At 39.5% G+C, this 22,968-nt stretch overlaps 1 protein-coding gene across 1 annotated transcript; it reads left to right on the top strand.

The window, feature by feature from the left end:
• Nucleotides 1-8,974: 8,974 nt before the first annotated feature.
• Nucleotides 8,975-19,670, top strand: LOC103094779 (tripartite motif-containing protein 51-like). Its single transcript, XM_007495450.3, has 7 exons — nucleotides 8,975-9,228; nucleotides 11,501-11,924; nucleotides 12,221-12,325; nucleotides 13,541-13,834; nucleotides 14,577-14,599; nucleotides 14,749-14,840; nucleotides 15,601-19,670. The coding sequence occupies exons 2-7, from the start codon at nucleotides 11,502-11,504 to the stop codon at nucleotides 15,834-15,836; spliced, it is 1,173 nt and encodes a 390-aa protein (XP_007495512.2). The 5' UTR covers nucleotides 8,975-9,228; nucleotide 11,501; the 3' UTR covers nucleotides 15,837-19,670.
• The last annotated feature ends 3,298 nt before the right edge of the window (nucleotides 19,671-22,968 follow it).

Genomic DNA, 22,968 nt, shown 5'->3' with positions numbered 1-22,968 from the left:
TTCTATTCCTGACCGAATGAGTGCTTTCCCCTTATACTATTCTATTATCTTATATATTTCAGGAAGGAGGCACAGAGGAAAATCAGTCTCTGCCTGGACCCCTACAAAATCTCTCTTATGATTCTTATTTCCTCTTATTTTCCATCTTTAGGAATGAATGAAAATCTCCTCATTGAGTACTTCCAGTGTACCAAGACCCATAATTACATAAGCTGATGCCTCCAACTCACCACAGAAGTTCTTAGAGGCTCTTTGTCTGGCTCCTAGCAAAACTTCAAGCTCCCACTGAAGCTCCATGGCTGTCCTAATAGGGGCCTATCAGATACTTCTAGGAAGCACTAAAAGGATAGAGCTCTCAGGGAATTTCCCAGAGTTGGTTTTCCCTTTTCATATTTTTTTTTCTCCTTGCTTTGTTCCCATCACTCTACCCTGGATAGCCTTTATATTCCATCTTTTGCATGTACCAACCAAAGGAGCCCAGCTGTATCAGGAGTCATTCCCAGGTAAGTTAAAGATGCAAGGACATGGGAGCTTGGATAGCAGAGATAATACAAGATCACATTTCCCAATGGATGGGTTCTTTATCACCTAGCATTCTTATGAGGAAAGTCCAAAGATTCTTGCCCAAAGGGTTGACACTTACTTTGCAAGAGTTTCAAAAACTGGATCACAATCTTGACATAAGAAGTTTCCAGATTTGGTGTGAAAGGTTCCAAATCTAGCCAAACATCACTCCTATGGAAAACAGAAATCATTGACGTTGGACATCCTTCATTGTGCTAAATTTCCTACATCTTGTACTTCTTTTTAAACTTCTTTGTTCTCCCAGCTATTGCTACCCACCACTCCTCAATCTAGACTGTAGTTATCTACTATCTAGAGAGACACATACCTTTCCAAGGTTTCTTTCACAACCTAGAGGGGGAAAAAAAGAACATGGTCAGTGTGGGTCATGAATCATTTCTCCCAAAACCTGGCTATGACACCAGCCTCCAAAAAGCCCATCGCATCCCACTCCTGAATAGGGATCATCATTTCTCTGTTCTCTTCCCCACCTCCTCGAACCTCAACTTAGAAGAGCTGAATTCTAAATACAACCCTTTGTTCCCATGCTAGTTTGTGCTTGAAGAGTTCCTGTATGGTGCTAGCAGTAATGTGGTCAAACAAGAGGTCTCCAGTGACTACATGCTTTATCTCATTTTGTGATGAGGCTCATTGAGGTATTCTCTAAAAGAGGGAGTCAAATGGAGGGAGAAAATGACTGATAAAAAATGATACAGAGCCTAAGAGGAATCAATAGACATCTTTTGGAGTCACCTCCAGAACAGCATGGAAACCTTGAATGCTTCCAGTGTCTCTCCTACCACCTGCTGCTGCCTACACATATGAAAGACCCAAGCTAGCTGCACAGGATTGCTAGGCTTGCTAGGATTCCTTGGATCAGCTCCAGCCAATGCACACAGAACCCTTCCTGCTGTTCTCAGGCCAAGTGTCTGTAGTCAGGCATCTCAGGTCTCAGGAGTGACCTCTCTCCCCAGGAAATACAAAGCACAGAGATCAAGAAAGCAGGGCAGCTCTCTAAAACAATCTTTTGGGATCTGGGAAAGGCCAATGAAAGATGCCTTGGATTTCTTGTCCCTCTAAACACCTAGACCTAATGAATTTATCCTATTCTCACCTGTAGCATTTCTATATCTGGTTTCTTCATCACTTTTTGCAGCTCAGTAATTAGGTCTGTTAGGAATCTTCCCAGGTTAGACATCGTGAGCTCCCAGGCCTTCTTCTTCTCCATCATTTCATGTTCCTGGGTCATCTCTATCTCCTTTAGTCTCTTATAGATTTTATTGATTTTCCTGTTCATCTTTTCCACAATAAGTTCTTCTTTTGCTTCCTTCTTCCTGCTCAGATACTTGCATATTTTCTGAAAATTTTTCCAAAATTTTCTTTTGCGCATTTCTTTATAGTCCTGCAGATTAAAGCATTAGATGATATACGTAGGAAAAAATGGAGGCCTTCCAAATCTACCCTTTTTTGCCTACTCATTGTTGTGCAGTGCATGGAGCACTGAACTCAGTAGGAGTAAAGAGTCCTGGATTTCCCTCCCAGAGAGTTTTGTGTGTTGCTGGAGAAAGATAGGTTGCCTCTCACTTCAGTTTGAGCCTTTAAAGTTAGAGTTTTGTATTTCAGATGACATCAGAAGAGATTTCCAAGGACTCTTCCAAGGTCAATATGTAATCATTTCACACCACTGAATGAGCATTCTTTACTTCTCAAATTACGTTTACCAAATGATTCTCATCACTTTAATTAATTTCTTCCTTGAGCCCCCCACTTTTCTTCTTTGGTGGCTGAAGGGATTTAAGGCCAGACACCCCAGATCAGAGAGCAGAAAGAAGAAGACAGAGATGGAGGCCAACTTCAGCTCAAGGCAACTTAACACCCAACATTGGATTTCAGGTCAGGAGACATTGGTTTGATTCGAAATTCTAAACTGTTTAGTAGCATGGGAGAAATTATACAGTGTCTGTGAAACTCAGTTTCCTCACTTACCAAATATGACTAATAATGATGGGGAGTTTTTTAAGAAAATCATTTAATATTAAGGATAAATAAGATATGATTGAAGGAGACATTCAGATACTTACAACCCATTCTACAGTCCATGCCAGGGATTGCTCCTTCCCTTTTAGTAGAAGTTCCTGAACTTTTTCAAATTGTCTACACAAGATGTCCAGGTTAGTCTGGATCTTATTCTGTAAGAAGAATAGTAATAAAGACTGTTAGGAAATCTCTTTTCTAGGTCTTAGTCCCATGAAATATGAGTGGCTGAGAAACTAGAAGAGCCCTGCTAGGGCCCTACTGTTTCATTGAGCTATGGGAAAAGGCGTAGCAAGGAAGAAAAGAGGCTGTTTGGCCACACTCCCACTCTGCCATGATGGATAGTTGAATACTCAGAGCTAGGTCCAAGGGATATGCTAACAGGAATGGTAAAATTGGGAGTGGAGGAGTCACTACCAGTGGATGCCTTAAGCCACTTGGAGGATTTCCCTGTATGACTCACCCTATAGTAGTGAGCAGCCACATCTATTGGCCAATGGATGTGGCACTCATGATCCTCTGATGTAGGGCAGGACTCACAGAAGAGGGTCTGGTTATCCCTACAGAACAGCTTCTCATCTTCCTGGTGAATATTACAAATGTCTTCTTTAGGGTACACGGCAATGCCAGACTGAAGAGTCCTCATCTGGGAGAATTTCCAGCATATGGGGCAGCACGAAAATGCAGAGGTGTTTTTCCTGAGACAAGTCATGCAAACAGCATGTCCACATTTAGTGGTGACTGATCTGATGACTTCACCCGAGCAGGAAATACAGAGAAGACCCTCTGCCTGTTCAACTTGATTGGACATGACTCTGAGGAGAGAAAATAAGGCTCAGTAAAAATGCTTCTCCTATTCTCAATATTTTAAACTTAAAACAAACATATTTCAGGAAAAAACAGTGTGATCAGAAATTATTTCTCCCTTTATCTTGGCAAAGAGTTTCCCATACCATGACAAGGAAGGGTGGCCACAAGGATGGGCCGTCTTGTAATAATATCTGTCTTTGACCAAAAGCTTCAAAGTGCTTTTCATACATTATCTTCTTTGTTCACTGCAAAATCCAAGTCCATGTTATTATCTGCATTATTGATGGGGTGTCTCGGGATGAGAGGTCAAGTGGCTTGCCTGGTGTTAGCTAGTTAAAATCTGAAGTAGGAGTTGAACTGAGACCTTTTTTTTTTTTAAGCTGGTAAATTCATCTGCTAGGAATCAATCCACATTTCTTAAGTGTTATGATCTGTGCCAGGCACTGGGATATAATGTCATTTCATTTGACCAGCATAATGTTGCTGAGACTTAGTTACGTGATTTTACATTAGAAGAGACTGAGGCAAAAAGAAGTTAAGGGACTCTTCCAGAGTTTAACAGAGAAACAAGGGTCTCTGGCTAGATTTGAACTCCAGACCCAGTACTCTTTTTACTCTGCAACCTAGCTAATAGTAATAATAAGATAAAATATTAATAAATAAAGCATTTTTTACAAAAGATAATAAAGCTGGTTTCCTCGTCTATGGTTAGATTCTAATTATGCCAATCTCTATCTGAATTTCTCCCAAGAAACACTTTTTTTTCTTCTGACCTCAGTTTCACCTTTCGTAATATGAGATAAGTGGACTAGATGGTCTCTATATCTTATGGCTATGAGTAGCATTTCTATATCTAAGTGTATGGATTCTAGATCCTTTAGATCCATTTCTGTGAATAATTGCCAATATCCCTCTAACATAGGTGGCTAAATTCATAGCTGCACTAGTAGTGCATTAGTTCACTTGTTTCCCAAACCCTTCAGTATTGTCTATTTCATCTCTTCTCAACTTTGGCAGCTTATTGGGTGTTTGCTCCACCTTTTACATTCATTTGATAATTAAAGACTTGAAGAATTCTTTCACATAGGAGTTGATACTATTAGGAATATTTGCAAATTTTGAAAAGGGAAGAATTTAGCATAAATAGATGGACAAGGGAAGATTATTAAATCTTCCTCAATCCTGCTACTTCTTGTGGCTCAGAGAAATTTGTTTTTCCTTTTGATTGAAATTGTTATTGCCTAATTCAGGAACAGGAAATCTTGCTCTCTTCTTTTACTAACTTCAGAGGAATAGTGTTTTTTTTTTTTTAAAAAACCTTACCTTTCCTTCTTGGAATCAATACTATGTATTGGTTCCAAGGCAGAAAGGTGGTACAGGCTAGGCAATTGGGGTCAAGTGACTTGCCCAGGGTCACACAGCTAGGAAGTGTCTGAGGTCACATTTGAACCTAGGACTTCCTAGATGAGTAGCTCTTAATCCACTGAGCTACATTTCCCCCTCCCCAGAGGAATAATTTCCAAAGTTATATATTTCATCGTGGAGAAATATGTCCCTCCTACTCTGTGCATTCCATAACATGGTGTCCTATTCTGCAATCCCTGACACACAAATAATATTTCTCATTGGGAAACTTACCTTCCTTTCTTCTGGGATCTTTACTTCAACCTTACAGCTCTACCTTCAGCTCTGCTTTCAGCTTTAGGGTTCTGGTTCTGTCTCATCCCAGGCCTTTTATACAGCCCAAGACACTGAAGCCCCTCCTTCCTTCAAGGTGTGAACCCTCCTGGTCCTTCATACTCTGAAGAAGTGTGTCCATACTTTGGCACTATTCAGTGACAGAGGTTCAAACCAAAGCATTCACCAGTCCACAGGCAAAGGAGGATGAGTTCACACTGCTCACCTGTTCATTTTACCTTACATAAAATCACAAATATTGAAATACTATCTTCACCTCTGCTATGAATGCTTTCTTATACCATGAATGTATTTTCCATAAACAGAATTACTAATAAGGATTAAAATTTTTATTCAAAATACAAAATAATGATTAATATTTGCCAGAGAAAGATGGGGAGGAGGTGGGGTTAAAAGGAGTAGAGATTTTGCCTGAGCCTGTCTTTCAAACTATTTGCCTCAACACTCTTTTTAAAGAATTACATTTTACGAATAGCCTTTATTTTTTCAATCTCGTTAATTCCAAATATATTCTATATTTTCCTTTATTGAATAAGCTCTTCTGATCAACAAAAAAATAAATAAATAAAATAGACAGGAAGACCAAAAAGGTGTTTTGCAAAATTAAAATATACACCAAATATTTTTAGATATCATTTTCATCTCCTTCTCTCCAAAAAAAAGATAGGAAATGATTGCCAAAATTAATCATTTTAACTTTATTATCTTTATTTTTATCATGTTGTGAATCATTATATTTCTATATTTATACTATATATCTTATTTTTGGTACTCTCTACCACATTTGATGTTAGTTCATCTACATTTTCTTTTGCTTTCCTAAGTGTCCATATTCTTGCTTGAGTATAGTGCCACTAGGTAGTACTAAGTATATCGCATCACAATTAACTGAGAAGGGAGAGTAAAATTTAATTTACCACTCATATAAAATCAGAATCCAAAAATAAAAACTCAAATGAACTCAAGTGAAAAATAATATGCTTTGATTTGCATTCTGACTCCAACAGTTTTTTCTCTGGAAGTGGATAGCATTCTTTGTCATAAGTCCTTCAGTATTGCTGAGAGTAGCTACATCTTTCACAAGTTGATCATTGTACAATATTGATATTACTGTGTACAATGTTCTCCTGGTTTTTGCTTATTTTACTCTGCATCAGTTCATGGAGGTCTTTCTAGCTGTTTTTGAAATTATCCTCCTTATCATTTTTATAGACAATACTATTCCATCATGTAAAAGGAAATTCTTGGTTCTCTTTTCTATTCTGAGTCTACACTTTTAAAGGGAATCCTTTATTCTCTTTGCCTAGTTGGAGTTAACATTGTGGTTAATAATAACTTAAGTACCCCTACTTAGAGGTAGTTGAAGCTATTGCTAGGTAAAAGGAATTCTTTGTTCTCTTTAAGTTTATACTTGTAAAAGGGAATCCTTAATTCCCTTTGTCTATTTTGAGTTAACACTTTGGCTAAGAATAACTTAAGTACCCCTACTTAGTACCTCAACAGATCTTGAAGACAGGATTAACTCTCCTTTCTCTACTTTTGATTAAATCAACAAGAGCTTGAACTAGGTGGAGAAGCAGATGACAGTTGGGATCATTTTGGATCATTGCTGAGAATAGCTAAGTTAACACAGTTGTTCATTATACAGTATTGCTCTCACTGTGTGCAATATTCTTCTGGTTCTGCTAATTTCACTCTGCTTCAGTTCTTGTAAGTCTTTACAGGTTTTCTTTGAGTTTCTCCTTGTCAACTTTGAAAAAACATAGAACCACTGAAGTGGTCAGAAAGAACAAGTCTTTAATCAGGACAAGAGAGTGTTCAAGATTCCTCTATCACACAGTCATGCCCTTAATACTGCACAGAGCTAAAGCTCTGGGACTCTGGGAACAGTGTCTCCAAAGGTGACTTTTCTGAAGAGAAATAGAATTTTAGGGTCTTATATGGGGGAATAGAGAACAGGGAAGTGTCATTTATTAGCTTTACAATGGACACCAGGAAATGAGTCCAGGGCTGGACTTCTAGGAGAGATAAATGCTTTACAATGGATACAAAAGGACAGTCCAGCCAGGGGCTGTGCTACCTGGGAAGAGATCTCTGTTACAATGAGAGAAACTCCTAAGACAAAAAGATTTGATTATATACTGATCTTACCTAAACTGGGATAGTTAAGTACTTTAAGGTTTATTGTTCAGTCTGAGGCTGGGTCAGTCTGGGACTTCTCTTTAGGCAGAGTTCCCAAGGGACAGGACAAAAACACAATAGTATTTCATTATAATCATATACTATTAACTTACTTGGCCATTCCCCAGTTGACTTTTATCCTTTCACTTTTCAATTCTTTTCCCCAACAAAAGGAGCTGCTTTCAATGTTTTTTTAAATTTATTTATAGGTCTTTCCCCTTGTTGTTTTTGGGATACTAACCTAGTAATGGTATAGCTGGGTCAAAGGCTATGTACTATTTCAGAGCCCTTTGTGCATAGATACAAATTGCTTTTCAGAATGATTGAATAAGTTCACACCTCCCCAGCTGTATACTGGTGTCTCAGTTTTCCCATATCCTCCTTAAGTTTTGTCATTCTCCCTTTTTGTCACAATAGCCAGTGTGATAGGTGTGCCAGGGTTCTTCTTTTAGTTTGTATGTCTGAAATGAATGGAGATATAGAGCATTTTGTCTTTGCATGACTACTGAGAGGTTTAATTATTTTCTCTGAGAACTGCCTGTTCATATAATTTGACTCTCAATTGGGGAATGCCATTCTTATACTTTCAACTCATTTCTCTATGCATTTGAGAAATGAGGCCTTTAGTGGACACTTTGAAAAATCCTTACACTATTATGTTCACTGTGTATTACTCTGTGAATTATGATTTCCCCCTTTTTAGTTTCTGACCACCACATTCCCCAATTCCCTCTTCTCTACCAGCCCCACCCCACTTCTCTTCCATTCCCTTCAGACTCTCTGGTAGGGTAAGATAAAGTCCTATTTCCAATTGATTGAGCATATTCTTCCTTCACGGAACCATTTCCGGTGAGAATAAAGTTCCAGTGCTTCTCTCTTCACAAAACCCATCTTCTCCCTCCCCTATAAAGTCTCTTTCACGTCTGTTATGTGGGATAATTTATCTCATTCTATTTTTTCTTTCTCTCTCCTAATGCATTCCTCTATTTCATGCCTTAATTAATTTAATTGTGACAATTGATGATACAGAAGATAGCAGGGGCCCAAAGTTGTTCTCACTTACTCAATGTAAAGTGGCAGAGCCAAGGTGTGAATCTTGGCATTGTGACTCTAGATCTGTCAGTCTTTCCATGATACCATGGCAAGAACAACAACATTTCGTGACTCAGTTTACACAAGCACTGGAGTTCTTGAGTCTGACCTGCTGGCATAAGTGAACTTTTGATAACAATCTTTATTTTGAAGAAGAAAGCAATCGGTTTTTTTTCTTCTTTTTAACCCTTACCTTCAGTCTTAGAATCAATACTGAGTATTGGTTGCAAGGCAGCAGAGCAGTAAGGGCCAGGCAATGGGGATCAAGTGACTTGGTCAGGGTCACACAGCTAGGCTGATTAGTCTGAGGCCAGAGTTGAACCTAGGACCTCTCCTCTCTATGCCTGGCTCTCAATCCACTGAAACACTCAGCAGCTTCCTAAAATCCCAACTCCTATCTAAGGCCTTTTTTGGCTCCTTCTGCACTCCACCCTCACAGCTAGCACCTTCTCTCAGATATTCTACATATATAATCGCTTGCAAATTGTCTCTCCTATTAAAATATGAACAGTCCTATTTTTTGCCTTGCTTTGAATCCACTGTAATTTAACCCAAGGTCTAGGACTAAGCAGCCACCTAATAAATGCTGATTGATTGAGTTGTGAATTCCTCCTTCCCTCAGTGCTGAAGATTAAATGGAAATAAGGGGTGGGAGAGGCTGAAAACAAACACAAAAGGGTGTTCTTGATTGGGAGTTTGTAAGTGACTTAGCCTAGTGCTTCACGAAGTAGAAAGGGTTCATGGGAGAGAGGAAGTACCTGGGAAACACAGAAATAGGTATTTGGGTGGTGGATCTTCCCCAGTCAAGTTTGCTCCTGTGAGCTGAATTCCTGGCTACGTCTGTCTGAGGTAGGTGCCCCTCTGGGAAGTTCTATTGTGGAAGACTGAAGGGTTAGAATTGGCCGGGAGCCGCTGGAATCCTCTCGTTCTACCTCTTCATTTTTACATGTGGGGGGACTTTGAAACTGTCTACGTGGAATCCAGAGGTCCCCCGACCTGTAGCTTGGAGGGATTTGGTGAGTCCCGCTTTTATTTAGCTCGGAGGTGAAAGCCTCGGGCTTGAGCCTGTTCCTCCACAATCCACTTCAGATGGGGGCCAAGCCCAAACCCAAGCCGAAGTGGAGGGACGCTGTGGCGCGCCAGGCTGGCAAGCTGAAGTTCCCGAGTTCGATCCTCGGAGGGAGGATGTGATATGCTGGGAGACTAAAGAGTCCCTCGACTGCGGCTTGGGCTTAGCCCCCATCTGCAGTGGATTTCGCCTCCGCCCTAAATAAACTGGGGAATCACTAAATCGTTCTAAGCTACAAGTTTGGGGACTAATAGATTCCACGTTGACAAAGCCAAGAAATCTTGTGTCCAAGATCAGAAAAAGGTTCCGTAGCCGGATTTTGAGTCTGAGGATTCTGCTGAGTTCAAATGCTATTTATTGCTTGTCTTCTGCAACGTACTTTTATTATCAAAATCTGAGAACACTGAGGAAGAGGCTAGTTTAGTGAAGAAGGACCATGACTATAGCTTTTCTGAGTCTCAGTTTCCCCATCTATAAAATGGGATAGTTTTACAGATATACTAGGTACATAGTGTTTCCATGTTACATATATGAACAAATGTTTTATAATCAACAATAAGCATTTGTCAAGTGCTTACTTTGTGTCAGCCATTCTAAAGATTCAAGCTATAAACCCCAAAGAGGAGGGAAAGAGCCAGGTGACTTTGAGTTTGCACTATTCAATCCTTGTGTAAACTTTTTTAAAGTTTTGGGGCTTTGCACCCAATTAACCTAATTCAGGAAATTGAAGCGCTGAGGATTCCGGGGTGTCTATAGTAAAGAGTGGGGGATGGATAACTCTCTTTTTTTTTTAACCTTTATCTTCTTAGAATCTGTACTAAGTACCAAGTTCCAAGACAGAAGAGTGGTTAGGTCTGTTAGGAAAGTGTCTGAGGTCACATTTGAACCTAGTTCCTCCAGACACCAGCACTGACTCTTATCTATTGTGCCACCCAGCTTCACCCCATACCTCTACTTTTGAGATAGCTAATCAATTTCTCTGGCATTATATTTAAACATCTCAATGCACTTGGCATTTGTCCTTTGCTCTGTGGTCTTTCATCTAGGAGGGGAGCTCCAGGTGAAGATACAACTTCTCTAGCATATTTTTTAATCTATGTCACAAAATTGGGGCATAATTTACAGTTTTATCGTTTCCTGAGGTGAAGAGACTAAGGGATTGGCATTCAGAAGTACTGAGTGCCAATAGAATAAGAAGTACTAGGTGGCAGTGATTCAGGAAGACTACCTCCGATTTTATTTCTTATTTAATATTTCTAAACCCTTACCTTCTGTTTAAGCATTAATTCTAGGACAGAAGAACAGCAAAAGCTGCCTAGCCCTTATTCCAGGTTAAGTGACTTCTCCAAAGTCACACAGATAGGAAGTATCTGAGGTTAAATTTGAACCCAAGTTCTCTTGACTCCAGGCCTGGTGCTTTTTTCATCCACTTTGCTAACTAGCTGCCCCATCTGACTCTACCTGGATGTCTGCCCTGGACAAGCTACTCAGCCTCTCAGTCTGATTTTCTCCATTTATAAGGCAGATAATAATACCTACTTCACAGGATATTTTTGTTCACTATTTGGCATGCCCTGGGATTGGGAAGACTGGAATTCCAACCAATTCTATGTGATACTTCAACTCCCTCAATATTGAACAGAATACAGCCCTTGGACTGTACAGGACATGCCCTAGGCTTTGGGCCATGGGTTGCTTACTCCTAGACCACGGGCAGGAAAGCAATTTAACCCCTTTAAGTCCATTGATCACTGGTTTTTCCCCATTCTTTCTACAAAGGCAGAAAAATAGCACCTTCTTCAATGGGTTTCTGAATACATCAAATAACAAAATCTATGTCAAATACCTTAAAGGTATATATAAAGTCATTATTGCAATGTGTCCCTTAATTGTGCCCACTCTTCCTCTTGATGGTGTCTCTATTTGGTGGAAAGTTTGCCCCAGCTGTAGGGAAATAGTTTGTAATTTTGCTTACTCTGCCATTTTTATGAAATGTATTTGATTTGAACTAAAAGAGTAGGAAAAATATCCTCATCGTCTTTCTCTCCTCAGGATGTTCTTAAATGAAATTGGACGAGGAGGAGGAGGAGAAGGAGAAGAAGAAGAAGGAGGAGGAGGAGGAGGAGAAGAAGAAGGAGAAGAAGAAGGAGAAGAAAGTCTTTGTGTTAGCTGTTGGAGGGAGCACAAAAAAGTAGTCACCATTGACTGTGGACATCCTGCCTGTTTGCCTTGTCTCAGGGCAAATCACTATCGAGCTTTTGGCTGCTCACAATGCCTGAAATTCTCCCAGCTGAAAACTCTTCAGGCAGACATTGTCATGTACCCTGAAGGAGAAGACCAGTGTGTGATACACCTGGAAGACCAGAAGTTTTTCTGTGACTTTAGCTTGACTCTACTCTGTGTGACCTGCTCGAAATCAGAGGAGCACGTGCACCACATGCACTGGCCCATTGCAATGGTTGCTCTTCGCAGTAGGGTGAGTCATGCAAGGGTCAGGGGAGGTTTGTCCTGGTGGCTTGGGATGTTCATTGCTCATGAGCTCTTCACTCCCGCTTTGGTTGCCCCTACTTGAATCTTTCCTTTAGAATTGTTCCCCAAATACACAGCTATCCATCAGAGCTTAGCTAGACTCCCTTCTTCCTATCTGACTCTTCTCTACAGATCATTCAAATAGTTCTGGCCTCTCATGAGTTTCTGAGCCCCTCACATTTCGTGTGCCTCAAGCCTAGAACAGAGACTTGTATGTTGTTAATATTTATATTTTTCTTACAGAAGGAAATTCAGGAAAAGATAAACCTCATTAGGCTTCATGTAAAGGTCTTTGAGGAATTTCAACTTAAAGAGGAGAAACCCTTGGCCTGGGCTGTGGTGTGGACTGTAAGTATCTGATTTGGTCTTCCTAAATAATATCTGACATATCCTTCATTTAATTAACATCTATTCCTTGCCTACTATTTTCCAGGCACTGTTCTAAGAGCTAGGATATTAAAAGAGGTAAAAAAGACTTTCATCAAGGAATTGTGGAGGAAATAATTTGCAAACAAATATATACAAAGCCAGCTATGTAAAGGATGAATAGGAAACAATTACCAGATAGAAAGCGCGAGAAGTAAAAGGAGTTGGAAAAGTTTTTAGTAAAAGATGAGATTTTAGTTGGGACTAAATGAATTCAGGTGGCTCAGTAGGTGAAGCAGAGGAGGAAGAGCATTCCAGGCATGGGGGGCAGTCAGAGAAAATGACCAGAGTCAAGAGATTGAGTGTCTGCTTCAAGGAATATCCAGTCTCTGATGCATTTCAGAACAAGCTCCCCATCATTGTTAGCTACAATTGGAAGGTGAGCAAAATGAAGTTCATAAACATTTGTCACTTGCCCTCATTCTTGTCACTAGTAAGTATAGAAGTTTTGAGTCCAGCCAGTGTCGTGTGTTAAGCCATTTCTAGCTGGCTTACATCTCTGCCTTTGCTGCATTACTTTTCTTATCTGTGTTGCCCTAGCTCAGATCCTCCACCCACCAAAGCAGAGAAGTAAGCACTTGTGATTGGAGGGTCCTTTGGGAAAAAGGAAAAGGGAACCCAGGACTTTACTAATTAAGTTGGATGGCCTGGTATGAAATATAACCTTGGAACAGAGTCAGATTATCTTTCTACCATTATCTTACTTAATATAATCAGTAGGTAAGGATTGATTTAGCACCTACTATGTTCCAGACACTTTAGTAAATAATGGGGATCCAAGGAAAGGAAAAAGAACAGTCCCTGCTCCCATAATGCCCCCAGTCTAATGGGAGAGACAACCTGAAAACAATTAGGTATGGACAGATATATACAGGATAAATTACGCATAATTAACACGGGGAAGGACTAGCATGAAGGAGGATCAGTAAAGCCTTCTCATAGGAGGTTGAAATTTTGCTGAGAAAAAAATGAAACTGGAGAGGCAGTCGAGGGTCACATACCTGGCTGGGACTGGAATCCTGTGCTCCTGACTTAGTCCAATGCTCTTTGTAGTAATACGACACTGAGCAGGTAGGAATGGACTGAGGTCGTGAAATGGTCCCATGTATGTCACTAGAATAACCTTCTTCTTTACAGAACTCTAAATATAAGGACAGAGACATTTTTGAGGAAAAAATCTATGGAATATGGGAACACCTGCAAAAGAAGATGGAGACACTAGACATGAAAGAACTCAGAATGGGAAAGGGGAATGAGAAGTTCAGTGAGCTCTATCAGAAGCTGAAGGAGAGGGAAGCTATATGGGAACAGGACATCATGAAGCAAAAAAGGGAATGGGAGCCCAAGGTGTCCAGAAAAATCAGATATCTAAAAGACATAACCAGAGATTTTGAAGAAAAGATTCAGAAATCAAACGTGGAACTATTAAAGGTGAGATGAGAACAACCTGATCAGTATGTGAGGACGTAAAGATTGATGTCATCTTTTGTGATCTGCTTTTTTTATCTTCTACTCTGTATGACTTGAGTTTCCTGGGGGGGAAGGACAAGCATCATTCCTGAGGGATGAGTTGTCTTCTGCAGTTTGTCCTGAGAGTAATGGGAAGGCTCTGTGTGCTGGTGCTGGTAGAAAATGAGTTCATATGAAGGAATTCTGACCTGCCCACTTTACCCCATCATATATGCAGGCAGCAGTGACCATAGTGAGAGGCATTGGAACCAATCAGTCACTCAACATTCATTAAGTACCACATGCTAGGCACATGCCAGTGCTAAGAGCTCAGATACTGGAAGCATTCAGAGTTCTATAGAGTTGGCTTTTCAGAACTCCATTCTTATCTAAGGCTCTTCATGATTATCAATAATTCTTTCTCTTCATTTTTCACTTTGTGATAGAGAATAACTATATAACCTGGACTCATCACATAATGAGATAAACATGTAGAGTCCTGGCGAACTCTTGCTTGACCACCTTTGAGTAGAGAGGATGGTGGGGTGGGGAAGAGAAGGGAAAGGAGGAAAAGGAAAGGCAAAGCTATGGAGGTCCTGAGGCCAAGGCAAAGAGAGGGATTCTATGAACTTATATGTGGTTTAATGTCTGTCCTTACTTAATTGAATTGACTTATGAACTTTACTGACTGTACTGTATGTATTCTTCTTTTTCCATTCCATAGGATTTGTTCCGTGAGAGTAGAAGGTATGTAACTATCTACAGAGTGGACAATTGCAGATTTGGGGGACATGGATAGAGGAAGGATGAATTTGTGTTTGATTACAACCGGGGCTGGAAGTTCTATATGGCCTTCAGTATCATAATAACTGATTTCTTTTTTCTTTTTATTTTAGCATGTTTGTAGATGCATATTTGGAACCTTTCATTCCACATATGAATGATTTGTATCTCATTGTGGTAAATGAATTTTTAGAATTCTTTCATAGTAAGTATCAGCCCTTTGACGATGAATTTCAATTTGAGCTTTCTTCATAGCAGTAGTAGGAGCCCAACAACCCTACCTATTGCAAGGGTAGTCGTGTATGTCTCTGCTTTGCAGGCTCTGATGTGCTTGTGTCCTTACCTAGGGAAAACTTCTCCTATGGAGAGGATCATTTTATTTGAATATTCCAGAAACTAGACTAGTATTTTGACTAAGTCAGCAAATAGACAAACAGGGACAGAATTGTCTTCCAAACTTGAAGGCATTTAGGGAGGTAAAGTCTACGAGGATCTTGACTGTCCAATTACTTTGAGATAGTTTGAAAACTTGACTGATGTAGCATTTGCTAATTATTTTCCCCCTTAATTAACTACCAATGTTTGGTCTTATGATGACCCTTAACAGGAAAGAGGCTTTTCATTCTTTGCCCAGACCAAGATAGTTGGAGGAATCTTGCTGGGGATCTCAAAATCCACGAAACTAATTTTTAGGTAAAGACTGTGTATTTACCTGTGAGCAGATAGAGGATGTGGACCTCAATTAGTATAAAAAGGAAATGTCTGACAGAGAATTCTGGGTCTCAGCCACAAGTGTGGTCTCCATTCCTTACTGCAGCATAATATATATGGATTTTTCTTCCTCTGGTCATCCCAAATTTCCTGCACACCAGAGAGAAATCAATAGGCAACTTACATGATGAATGCTTCAATGATACAAGATGTTGACGTTCGGTTTTGAACTGACTCCTTTTTCTTCTCTGTAGCATTTGGACTGTGGCAGCCCTGGAATTCATACAATCTTCTTGAAGGAGAAAAGAAGAGAACTATTACATGTGTACCTGGATCCTCAGGAGAGACATTTGTTATTTATAATATTGGCAATTTTCACAAGGACAATGTTAGGATAAGACCCTTCTTATTGAATAATTGCTTTCAGAGTAGTATTTTAGAAGAAAAACACTCTCCAATTATTAGCAATCTTGTAGAGATAGAATTTTAATTTAGAGTTTCCTAACTGTGAATCCTGTCAAACTGCCTTAGGTGGAACTTTGAGCTAAGGTCTTGCTTGGGAATTCTGTGAGACCTGAGGAGGTGGAAGTTCTGTTTAATAAAACTGTCTCTCTCTCTGCTGGTGGCTAAATCTTTGGCTCTTGGGAATTCCTTGAACTGGAGTGGCAGTTTTGGAAAGGAGAGAAGTTGAAAGATTTTTTGAAGAACTGTGAAAGGAAGATCAACAGATGGAAGAAGAAACTCTGGCTTTTTGCCACTCTGTGTTTACAGAGTGGAGCAGGCTGAGCTTGGCCACTCCAGGCCAGAAGCCTCTAGGCCCTAAAACCCTGACTGGCTCGAAGTTGGAGAATGTAAATGAACAGTTACAAGGAGGCAATAACTTATAATATATAAGAATGGTAATTATTAGAAATAGAGACATTCTCCAGTTGATAAGTGGGCAATTTTTAGATAAAGAAATAAAAACTGATCAACAAATACATGAAAAAAGTGTTCTAAATCTCTCATAATTAGAGAAATGCAAATGAAAACAGCTCTGAGGTACCAGATCACACACAGATTGGCTAACATGACGGCAAAGGAAAGTAATGAATGCTGGAGGGGATGTGGCAAAGTTGGGATACTAATGCATTGCTAGTGGAGTGGTGAATTGGTCCAACCATTTTGGAGGGAAAATTTGGAACTAGGCCCAAAGGGTGCTAAAAGACTGCCCTTTGATCCAGCCATAGCACTGCTAGGTTTGTACCCCAAAGAGATCATAAGGAAAAAGAATTATACAAGAATATTCATAGCTGCGCTCTTTGTGGTGGCCAAAAATTGGAAAATGAGGGGATGCCCTTCCATTGGGGACTGGCTGAACAAATTGTGGTATATGTTGGTGATGGAATACTATTGTGCTAAAAGGAATAATAAACTGGAGGAATTCCATGGAGGCTGAAACAACCTCCAGGAAGTGATGCAGAGTGAAAGGAGCAGAATAGTACACAGACTGATACACTGGTACAATCAAATGTAATGGACTTCTCTACCAGCAACAATGAAATAATCCAGGACAATGCAGAGGGTCTTATGAGAAATAACTGTGGGAGCAGAAACACAGAAGGAAAACAACTGCTTGATCACGTGGTTTGGTGGGGATATAATTGGAGGTTTTGACTCTAAATGATCACCCCAGTGCAAATATTAATATGGAAATAGGTTCTGATCAAGGACACATGTAAAATACAGAGGAGTTGTGTGTCAGCTATGGGAGGGGGATTGGAGGAGGGCAGGGAAAGAACATGAATCTTGTAACCAAGGAAAAATATTGTAAATTAAATAACATTTTCCAATAAGAAAAAAAAATGGGCTTAGATAGTTAGGAATTGGCGAGTGCAGGTTTGGGTTTTCCCAGAAAGAAGTAGACCTCCTGAGAGACCTTGAGTTAGTCCCCTTCTTTTTAGACTTGGGGAATCCTGTCCTTATATTCTTTCAACCTTTTAAATGCTTATGAACTTTAATAATTAAAGGTTTTGTTTTTACCCTCTGCCTCCACAGTTGTCAGCCCCAATCACTTGAGAAGGCCTTCCTCTTCTTCCAGGCCTATGACAATTTCATTACAAAGTGTGGCCATCTGGCCCTTCTTACCAACAAACAGATAGTTTCAAAATATCACAACCCAATCCAAATCAGAAGTTTCTGGAGTGTCAAGAATTAAGGGAGAGGAACACAGAATTGGAGGAGTGCAAGAAAGCAGATATAGAATTGCTCAGGTGAGATCACAGAAAATGAGATGACCAAATGAATAATCCATCCATGTCTCAAAAGTAGCATGTTCCATTGTTCCTCTGTACTCTTCCAAGGCCTTTATGGGACATAGGCTAGGCTTTTCTCTTTTCTCTTTCTTAATCCTTAGGTAAGAAATTCAACTCTACCATATTCTCTATGTTCAACTGGGGAACAGAGAGACCAGTTAAGCTGGAACCTAGAGACTAAGAAAGAATAATATCAACAAGCCTGGAACACAGTAAAAACAAAGGACAATAACATAAAATGAGCCTACAAAGATAGCTTGTAGCCATGTTGTAAAGAGTTTTAATGGCTAAATAGAAGTGTTTATATTTTAGTTTTAAGGTAATAGAATGCTTTAGGCAAACCATGGGCAAGGTAATGAGATGAAGAGGGGCAGCTAAATGCCTCAGTGGAAAGAGAACCAGGCCTGGAGCCAGGAGGTCCTGGGTTCAAATCTGATTTTGGATAATTTTTAGCTATATGACTTTAGACAAGTCACTTAACTCCAGATGCCTAGATCTTACTGGTTTTCTGCCTTGGAACCAAAACTTAGTATTGATTCCTGGATGGAAGGAAGGATCTTAATAAAATAATCCAGGTAAAAGATAAGGAAAGTCCAAAAATAAGATGGCAGTTGAGTGAGAGGAGATAAGAGGCATATGTGAGACGTGTTTCAGAACTAGACACTCTAAGGTTCTTTCCTACTCTTTGCGTCTCTTCAAGGCAATGAATAAGTGATCCATTCCAAAGTTTCATTTTTCTAACTCAAATTCATTATTGTCCTAACCATATTTCTTTTTTTCTCTCCTCGGGATACAAAAAGAATATTAAACAGGTAGATTTATTTTACTTCATTTATAAATGCAAATTTTTAAAAATCTAATAGATCATGACTGACTAGAGCAATGAGGACTGTGCTATTGATCTTTTGGACAATTGGCTACATAAACTTGACACTTACTTTTTCTAGGAATGAATTTGTGTGGCAGAAAAAAAAAAGAAGCCTTCCAAACACAAATGACCATCTATACAATCCCTGGAATGATAGAAAAATTGTTAAATTTCAGAGGTGTGAGAAAATCAATAATAAAGAGTCAGCAAAGTTCTATATCTTGTCCAGTCAGAACCCATTAGGATATCACAGAATCCCGAAATTGTAAGGGATTTGAAAAAGTTGACCTCGGTGCTGATCTAATCTACCTCTACTGGAATACTGATTCTCTGCAATATATGTAACAAATGTTTAACCAACCCTCCCTGTTTGAAAATACACAGTGAAGAGAAATCTGCTAATCCAAACACGGGTCATTTTTTTTAATTGTCCCATTACTAGGAAAGTTTTCTCCATATCAAGGTTAAATTTGCCTCTTTGCAGCCTCTAATCATTTTCTCCTTAATTTGTTAGCAAAAGTCAAATGGAGAAAATTTAATCCTCCTTTTATATAAAGACCATTTGTGTATCTGAAAATAAGCATTTCCTATTCTTTGAACTCAAGTACAAATGACTCATCTTGAGAATTTCAAGGATTAAGGAAAAGATGATGAATCCTGTTTTAGGCATGTTGAGGTTCAGGTGCCAGTAGAATCCTGGGGCAGAGGTATCCAATAAGTAATTGAATATCCAGGTGTGATGCTCAGAACAGAGGTGGCATTAGGAACTTATTGGGATGGATAAAAGCATTGAAATAACATTCCTATGAATAAATAGATTCTTAAGGAATACAGTGTAGAGAACCACAATAGCATCCTGATTCTCCACTCTTCTAATTTTCTTAGTCCATGCCAATCCAAACGTTGCCACCATGTTTTATTTCTATTGTTGGATGGGAATGATCCAAAAGTGGATTAAATGCCCCAAACCTCCTTCCATCAGAGAGTGACAAGAACACTGTGACTTAAGGCAGCAGATCATCAACCTTCTTAGAAGTGACTTAATATAGTAGATCATCCCCACCAAAACAAAAAAACAAACAAAAAAAAAACCCAAATGAACTGAAAGAGATTTTCCAAAGAGAAAGAAGTTCAGAGGAGGAAAGGAAGGAGACAAACAGCACATGTACCTAGACATATTAAATAGTTTTAATTTAACTCTACCTATATCGAGACGAGTTCATTATCTAAGGAGGTGCCTGGAAGGAGAAATGTTATTGTCTAGAACAGGAGTCCACTTCCATAATATCTGAAGGCACTGCCCTTCTGGAGGTCTTTCTCTTTTCTGTCCCTTGTCACTGAACCCTGCTGGAGATTCACCAGGTATAAGCTTCACAATAAAGCTATCCAATGATGATTGTTTTTGTCTGCATTTCCAAATTCCTATGAAGTGGGAACAGTCTGGCCATTTAACAGATGTACAAGTCTGCTTGTTAAAGTTTTGTCAAGGTGATCTTTTTCAATAAAATTCCACATTTCCACCCATTTTGCACCCATTGCCTTGATTCATGAAATGGAAACATCTTCCTTTGCCTTCTCTTCATCTGAAGAAAATCCCCCTAGCTGTTGCTTCCCCCCTTTAAAGTTCCTGGAGTGCCTCAGTATTGAGCTCTTTATGCTCCTGAACTGAGTGATCCTTCGTTCTGGCTGAAGCAGGCATCCATTTCCCAAGATCAGGATGCCCAAAGGTTCTAGCAAGAGCACTGAGTGCCAAGTAAATGTCAAATCATGACAATCTTTTTCTACTCAAAATGTGTTAAATTCCAAATTGGATGAGTTCTGAAACCATTGAGTACTAAGTTTGGCAAGCCTTAAAGAACTCCTAAACCAACACAAAAATAAAATAAATTTCAAATGTAATCTTTATTGCTTCTGAAGCAATAACAATTGTAATCAACAAGGAGAGTTTGCAGTGGAGGCTCAGCCTCTTATGGAGACCAAACATAATAGAAGCCCCTGTCCAGGCTGGTTCTCTTCTGGTTTCCCAGTGAAGCCTACATTGAAATGGGATCTTGGAATGCCATCTGGTGGCTGATGTAGAATACTGTGCCCTGGGGAGATATTTGAGCTCTTAATGATGAGTGTAGATCCCTGGGTGCTAGTTTTTCCTCCTTTGGCACCCACTGAAGGGGCAGGTAACATAAATCTAGAGGACATGAGGCTTCATTCAGCCTATGCTAAAGAAGAGGAATCTGAATTCATTTTTGACTGTTTTACAAGGCTGCCATTTCCCTAGTATTCCTGGACTTGATCAAAGTGTAAATCTTGATGTCAGACAAAGCCAAAATCCATCTAATTAAGGAAGGAAATTGGGCATTGCTAAAAGGGACCATATACAAAGAAGTGATATCCACATTAACCATCTATGCACCAAGTAGTGTAGCTTCCAAATTCTTAAAGGAGAAGTTAAATGACTTTCAGAAGGAAATAGACAGCAAAGCTATTCATGCTGGGGACCTCAACCTTCCTTTCTCAGAACTAGATAAATTTTTTTTTGGTAATAATTTATTTTTTCTGCAATTACATTTTTAGCATTCATTTGTAAAAATCCTGAGTTCCAAATTCTCTCTTCCACACTCATTCCCCTCACCCCTCTCTGAGACAGTAACAATCTGATATAGATTTTACATTTGCAATCATATAAACCATTTTTCCATATTAGCAATTTTGAGGAAGACATCTTGAACAAAATTTTAAAACAAAGAAGAAAGTGAAATATAGTATATTTGGGCTACATTCAGACTCCATCAAGAACTAGATAAATCTAAAGTAGGATTGCTCTCGAGGCTAGCTTTTGCCTCTTAATTTCTAACCAAATTATCTCCAAATTGAAGTCAATTGTCTTGACTATGTCTCCCTCTCTCTCTCCCCCCAACTCAAGGATTTTTCCCTATTAGGGAGGGAGAAATTTATGATTTAAGTCAGACATTAAGCACTTAGGTAGGTTATACAAAATAGATTTCTTGACAAAAATGTTTTAAATAATTGCACATATAACATTTATACAAAGTTTAGAGTTAATCAGGGAAAGCTGAGAAATGTATAGTGTTCACAAATTTGGTATCTGGGCAGATATAAAATTAGAAAGAAAAAAAAACACTTATAATGTTTGTAAGGCATCTGAGCCTTCTTGTTAACCCCATAAAGTTTATCGAGGTTTTCTTAGATTCATAAGCCCCCACAGCAGTTTCTCCTCTAAAGAGCAAGTTCCAAAGGGTCCCACTCTGCATCAATTCCTGGAGGTTGTTCCAGTTCACATGGAATTCCTCCAGTTTATTATTCCTTTGAGCACAATAGTATTCCATCACCAACATATACCACAATTTGTTCAGCCATTCCCCAATTGAAGCACATCCCCCCATTTTCCAATTTTTTGCCACCACAAAAAGCACAGCTATGAATATTCTTGTACAATTCTTTTTCCTTATTATCTCTTTGGGGTACAAGCCCAGCAGTGCTATGGCTGGATCAAAGGGCAGACAGTCTCTTAGCGCCATTTGGGCATAGTTCCACCAGTAATGAATTAATGTCTTGACTTTGCTACATCCCCTCCAGCATTCATTACTTTCCTCAAAAGATTTCTTTTGAGAACCGTCCTTGTGCTCTTCTGTTATGTGCCTTGTATTTCCTGGAAAAAAGGAGAGAGGGGTCACTCCTGAGAGCTGAGATGTCTGATTACAGATAGTTTGACCTGAAAGCCTCAGGGACTGTTCTGTGTGCTGATGCTGGGGCCAACTGGTCTACAGAGCTGATGCATGCCCAGGAAACCTGTGCCTCCAACTTGGATCTGTCATCTGTGTAGGCAGCAGTGGGTGAAATGAGAGGCTCTAGAAGCATTCATGGCATCCATGGGGCTATGGAGGGTCCAGCAAAACTCTATTCATTTCTCTGAGGTCTTTTATTATTATCATCAACATTTTCCCCCTCTTTTTCCTCCTGAGAGTGGGAATAGCTGAATGGGCCTCAACACAAAATGGGATAAACCAATGGTGACCTAAAAGACCTAAAAGGGGACAGCTGGGTGGCTCAGGATTGATTCCAAAATGGAAGGTAAGGGTTTAAAAAAAAGAGAGTGAGAGAGAAAGAATTGGGAAACAATTACAAGGTTTTTTTAAGTGTATTTATCACGTATTAGGACATGTTTTTCACCCCACCTCCACCCTAAGATAAAATCTAATCTCTGAATGATTCTCCATGATGCCTTTGCAACTGAGCTGATGATGCCTTCAAATCAGTCCCCTAAAAATACAATCTCTCAGCATCTGTATGTCCATCTTCCCATGTCCATTTCACAAATATGGTTCATCCTTTCACAATTGCCACTTTTTTCATGGGGGCTCCTGGTATCACTGGCTTTGTTTTAGCTCCTGCACTAGTGGCAAGTGATGACCTGGAAAGGGACATTCTGCTGACATCAGAAG

The sequence above is a fragment of the Monodelphis domestica genome, chromosome 4 (assembly GCF_027887165.1).
Source record: "Monodelphis domestica isolate mMonDom1 chromosome 4, mMonDom1.pri, whole genome shotgun sequence".
Classification (NCBI taxonomy): Eukaryota; Metazoa; Chordata; class Mammalia; order Didelphimorphia; family Didelphidae; genus Monodelphis; species Monodelphis domestica.
The sequence above is the reverse complement of the archived record's forward strand: the minus strand, read 5'-3'. Positions and strand labels throughout refer to the sequence as shown.

What these genes read in the sequence shown, in the direction of transcription:
- LOC103094779 (XM_007495450.3), top strand. Translation starts at nt 11,502, where the DNA reads ATGTTCTTAAATGAAATTGGACGAGGAGGAGGAGGAGAAGGAGAAGAA. An exon ending in TGGTTGCTCTTCGCAGTAGG is followed by an intron (nt 11,925 to 12,220) that starts GTGAGTCATGCA and finishes TTTTTCTTACAG; the next exon opens with AAGGAAATTCAGGAAAAGAT. An exon ending in ATTTTTAGAATTCTTTCATA is followed by an intron (nt 14,841 to 15,600) that starts GTAAGTATCAGC and finishes TCTTCTCTGTAG; the next exon opens with CATTTGGACTGTGGCAGCCC.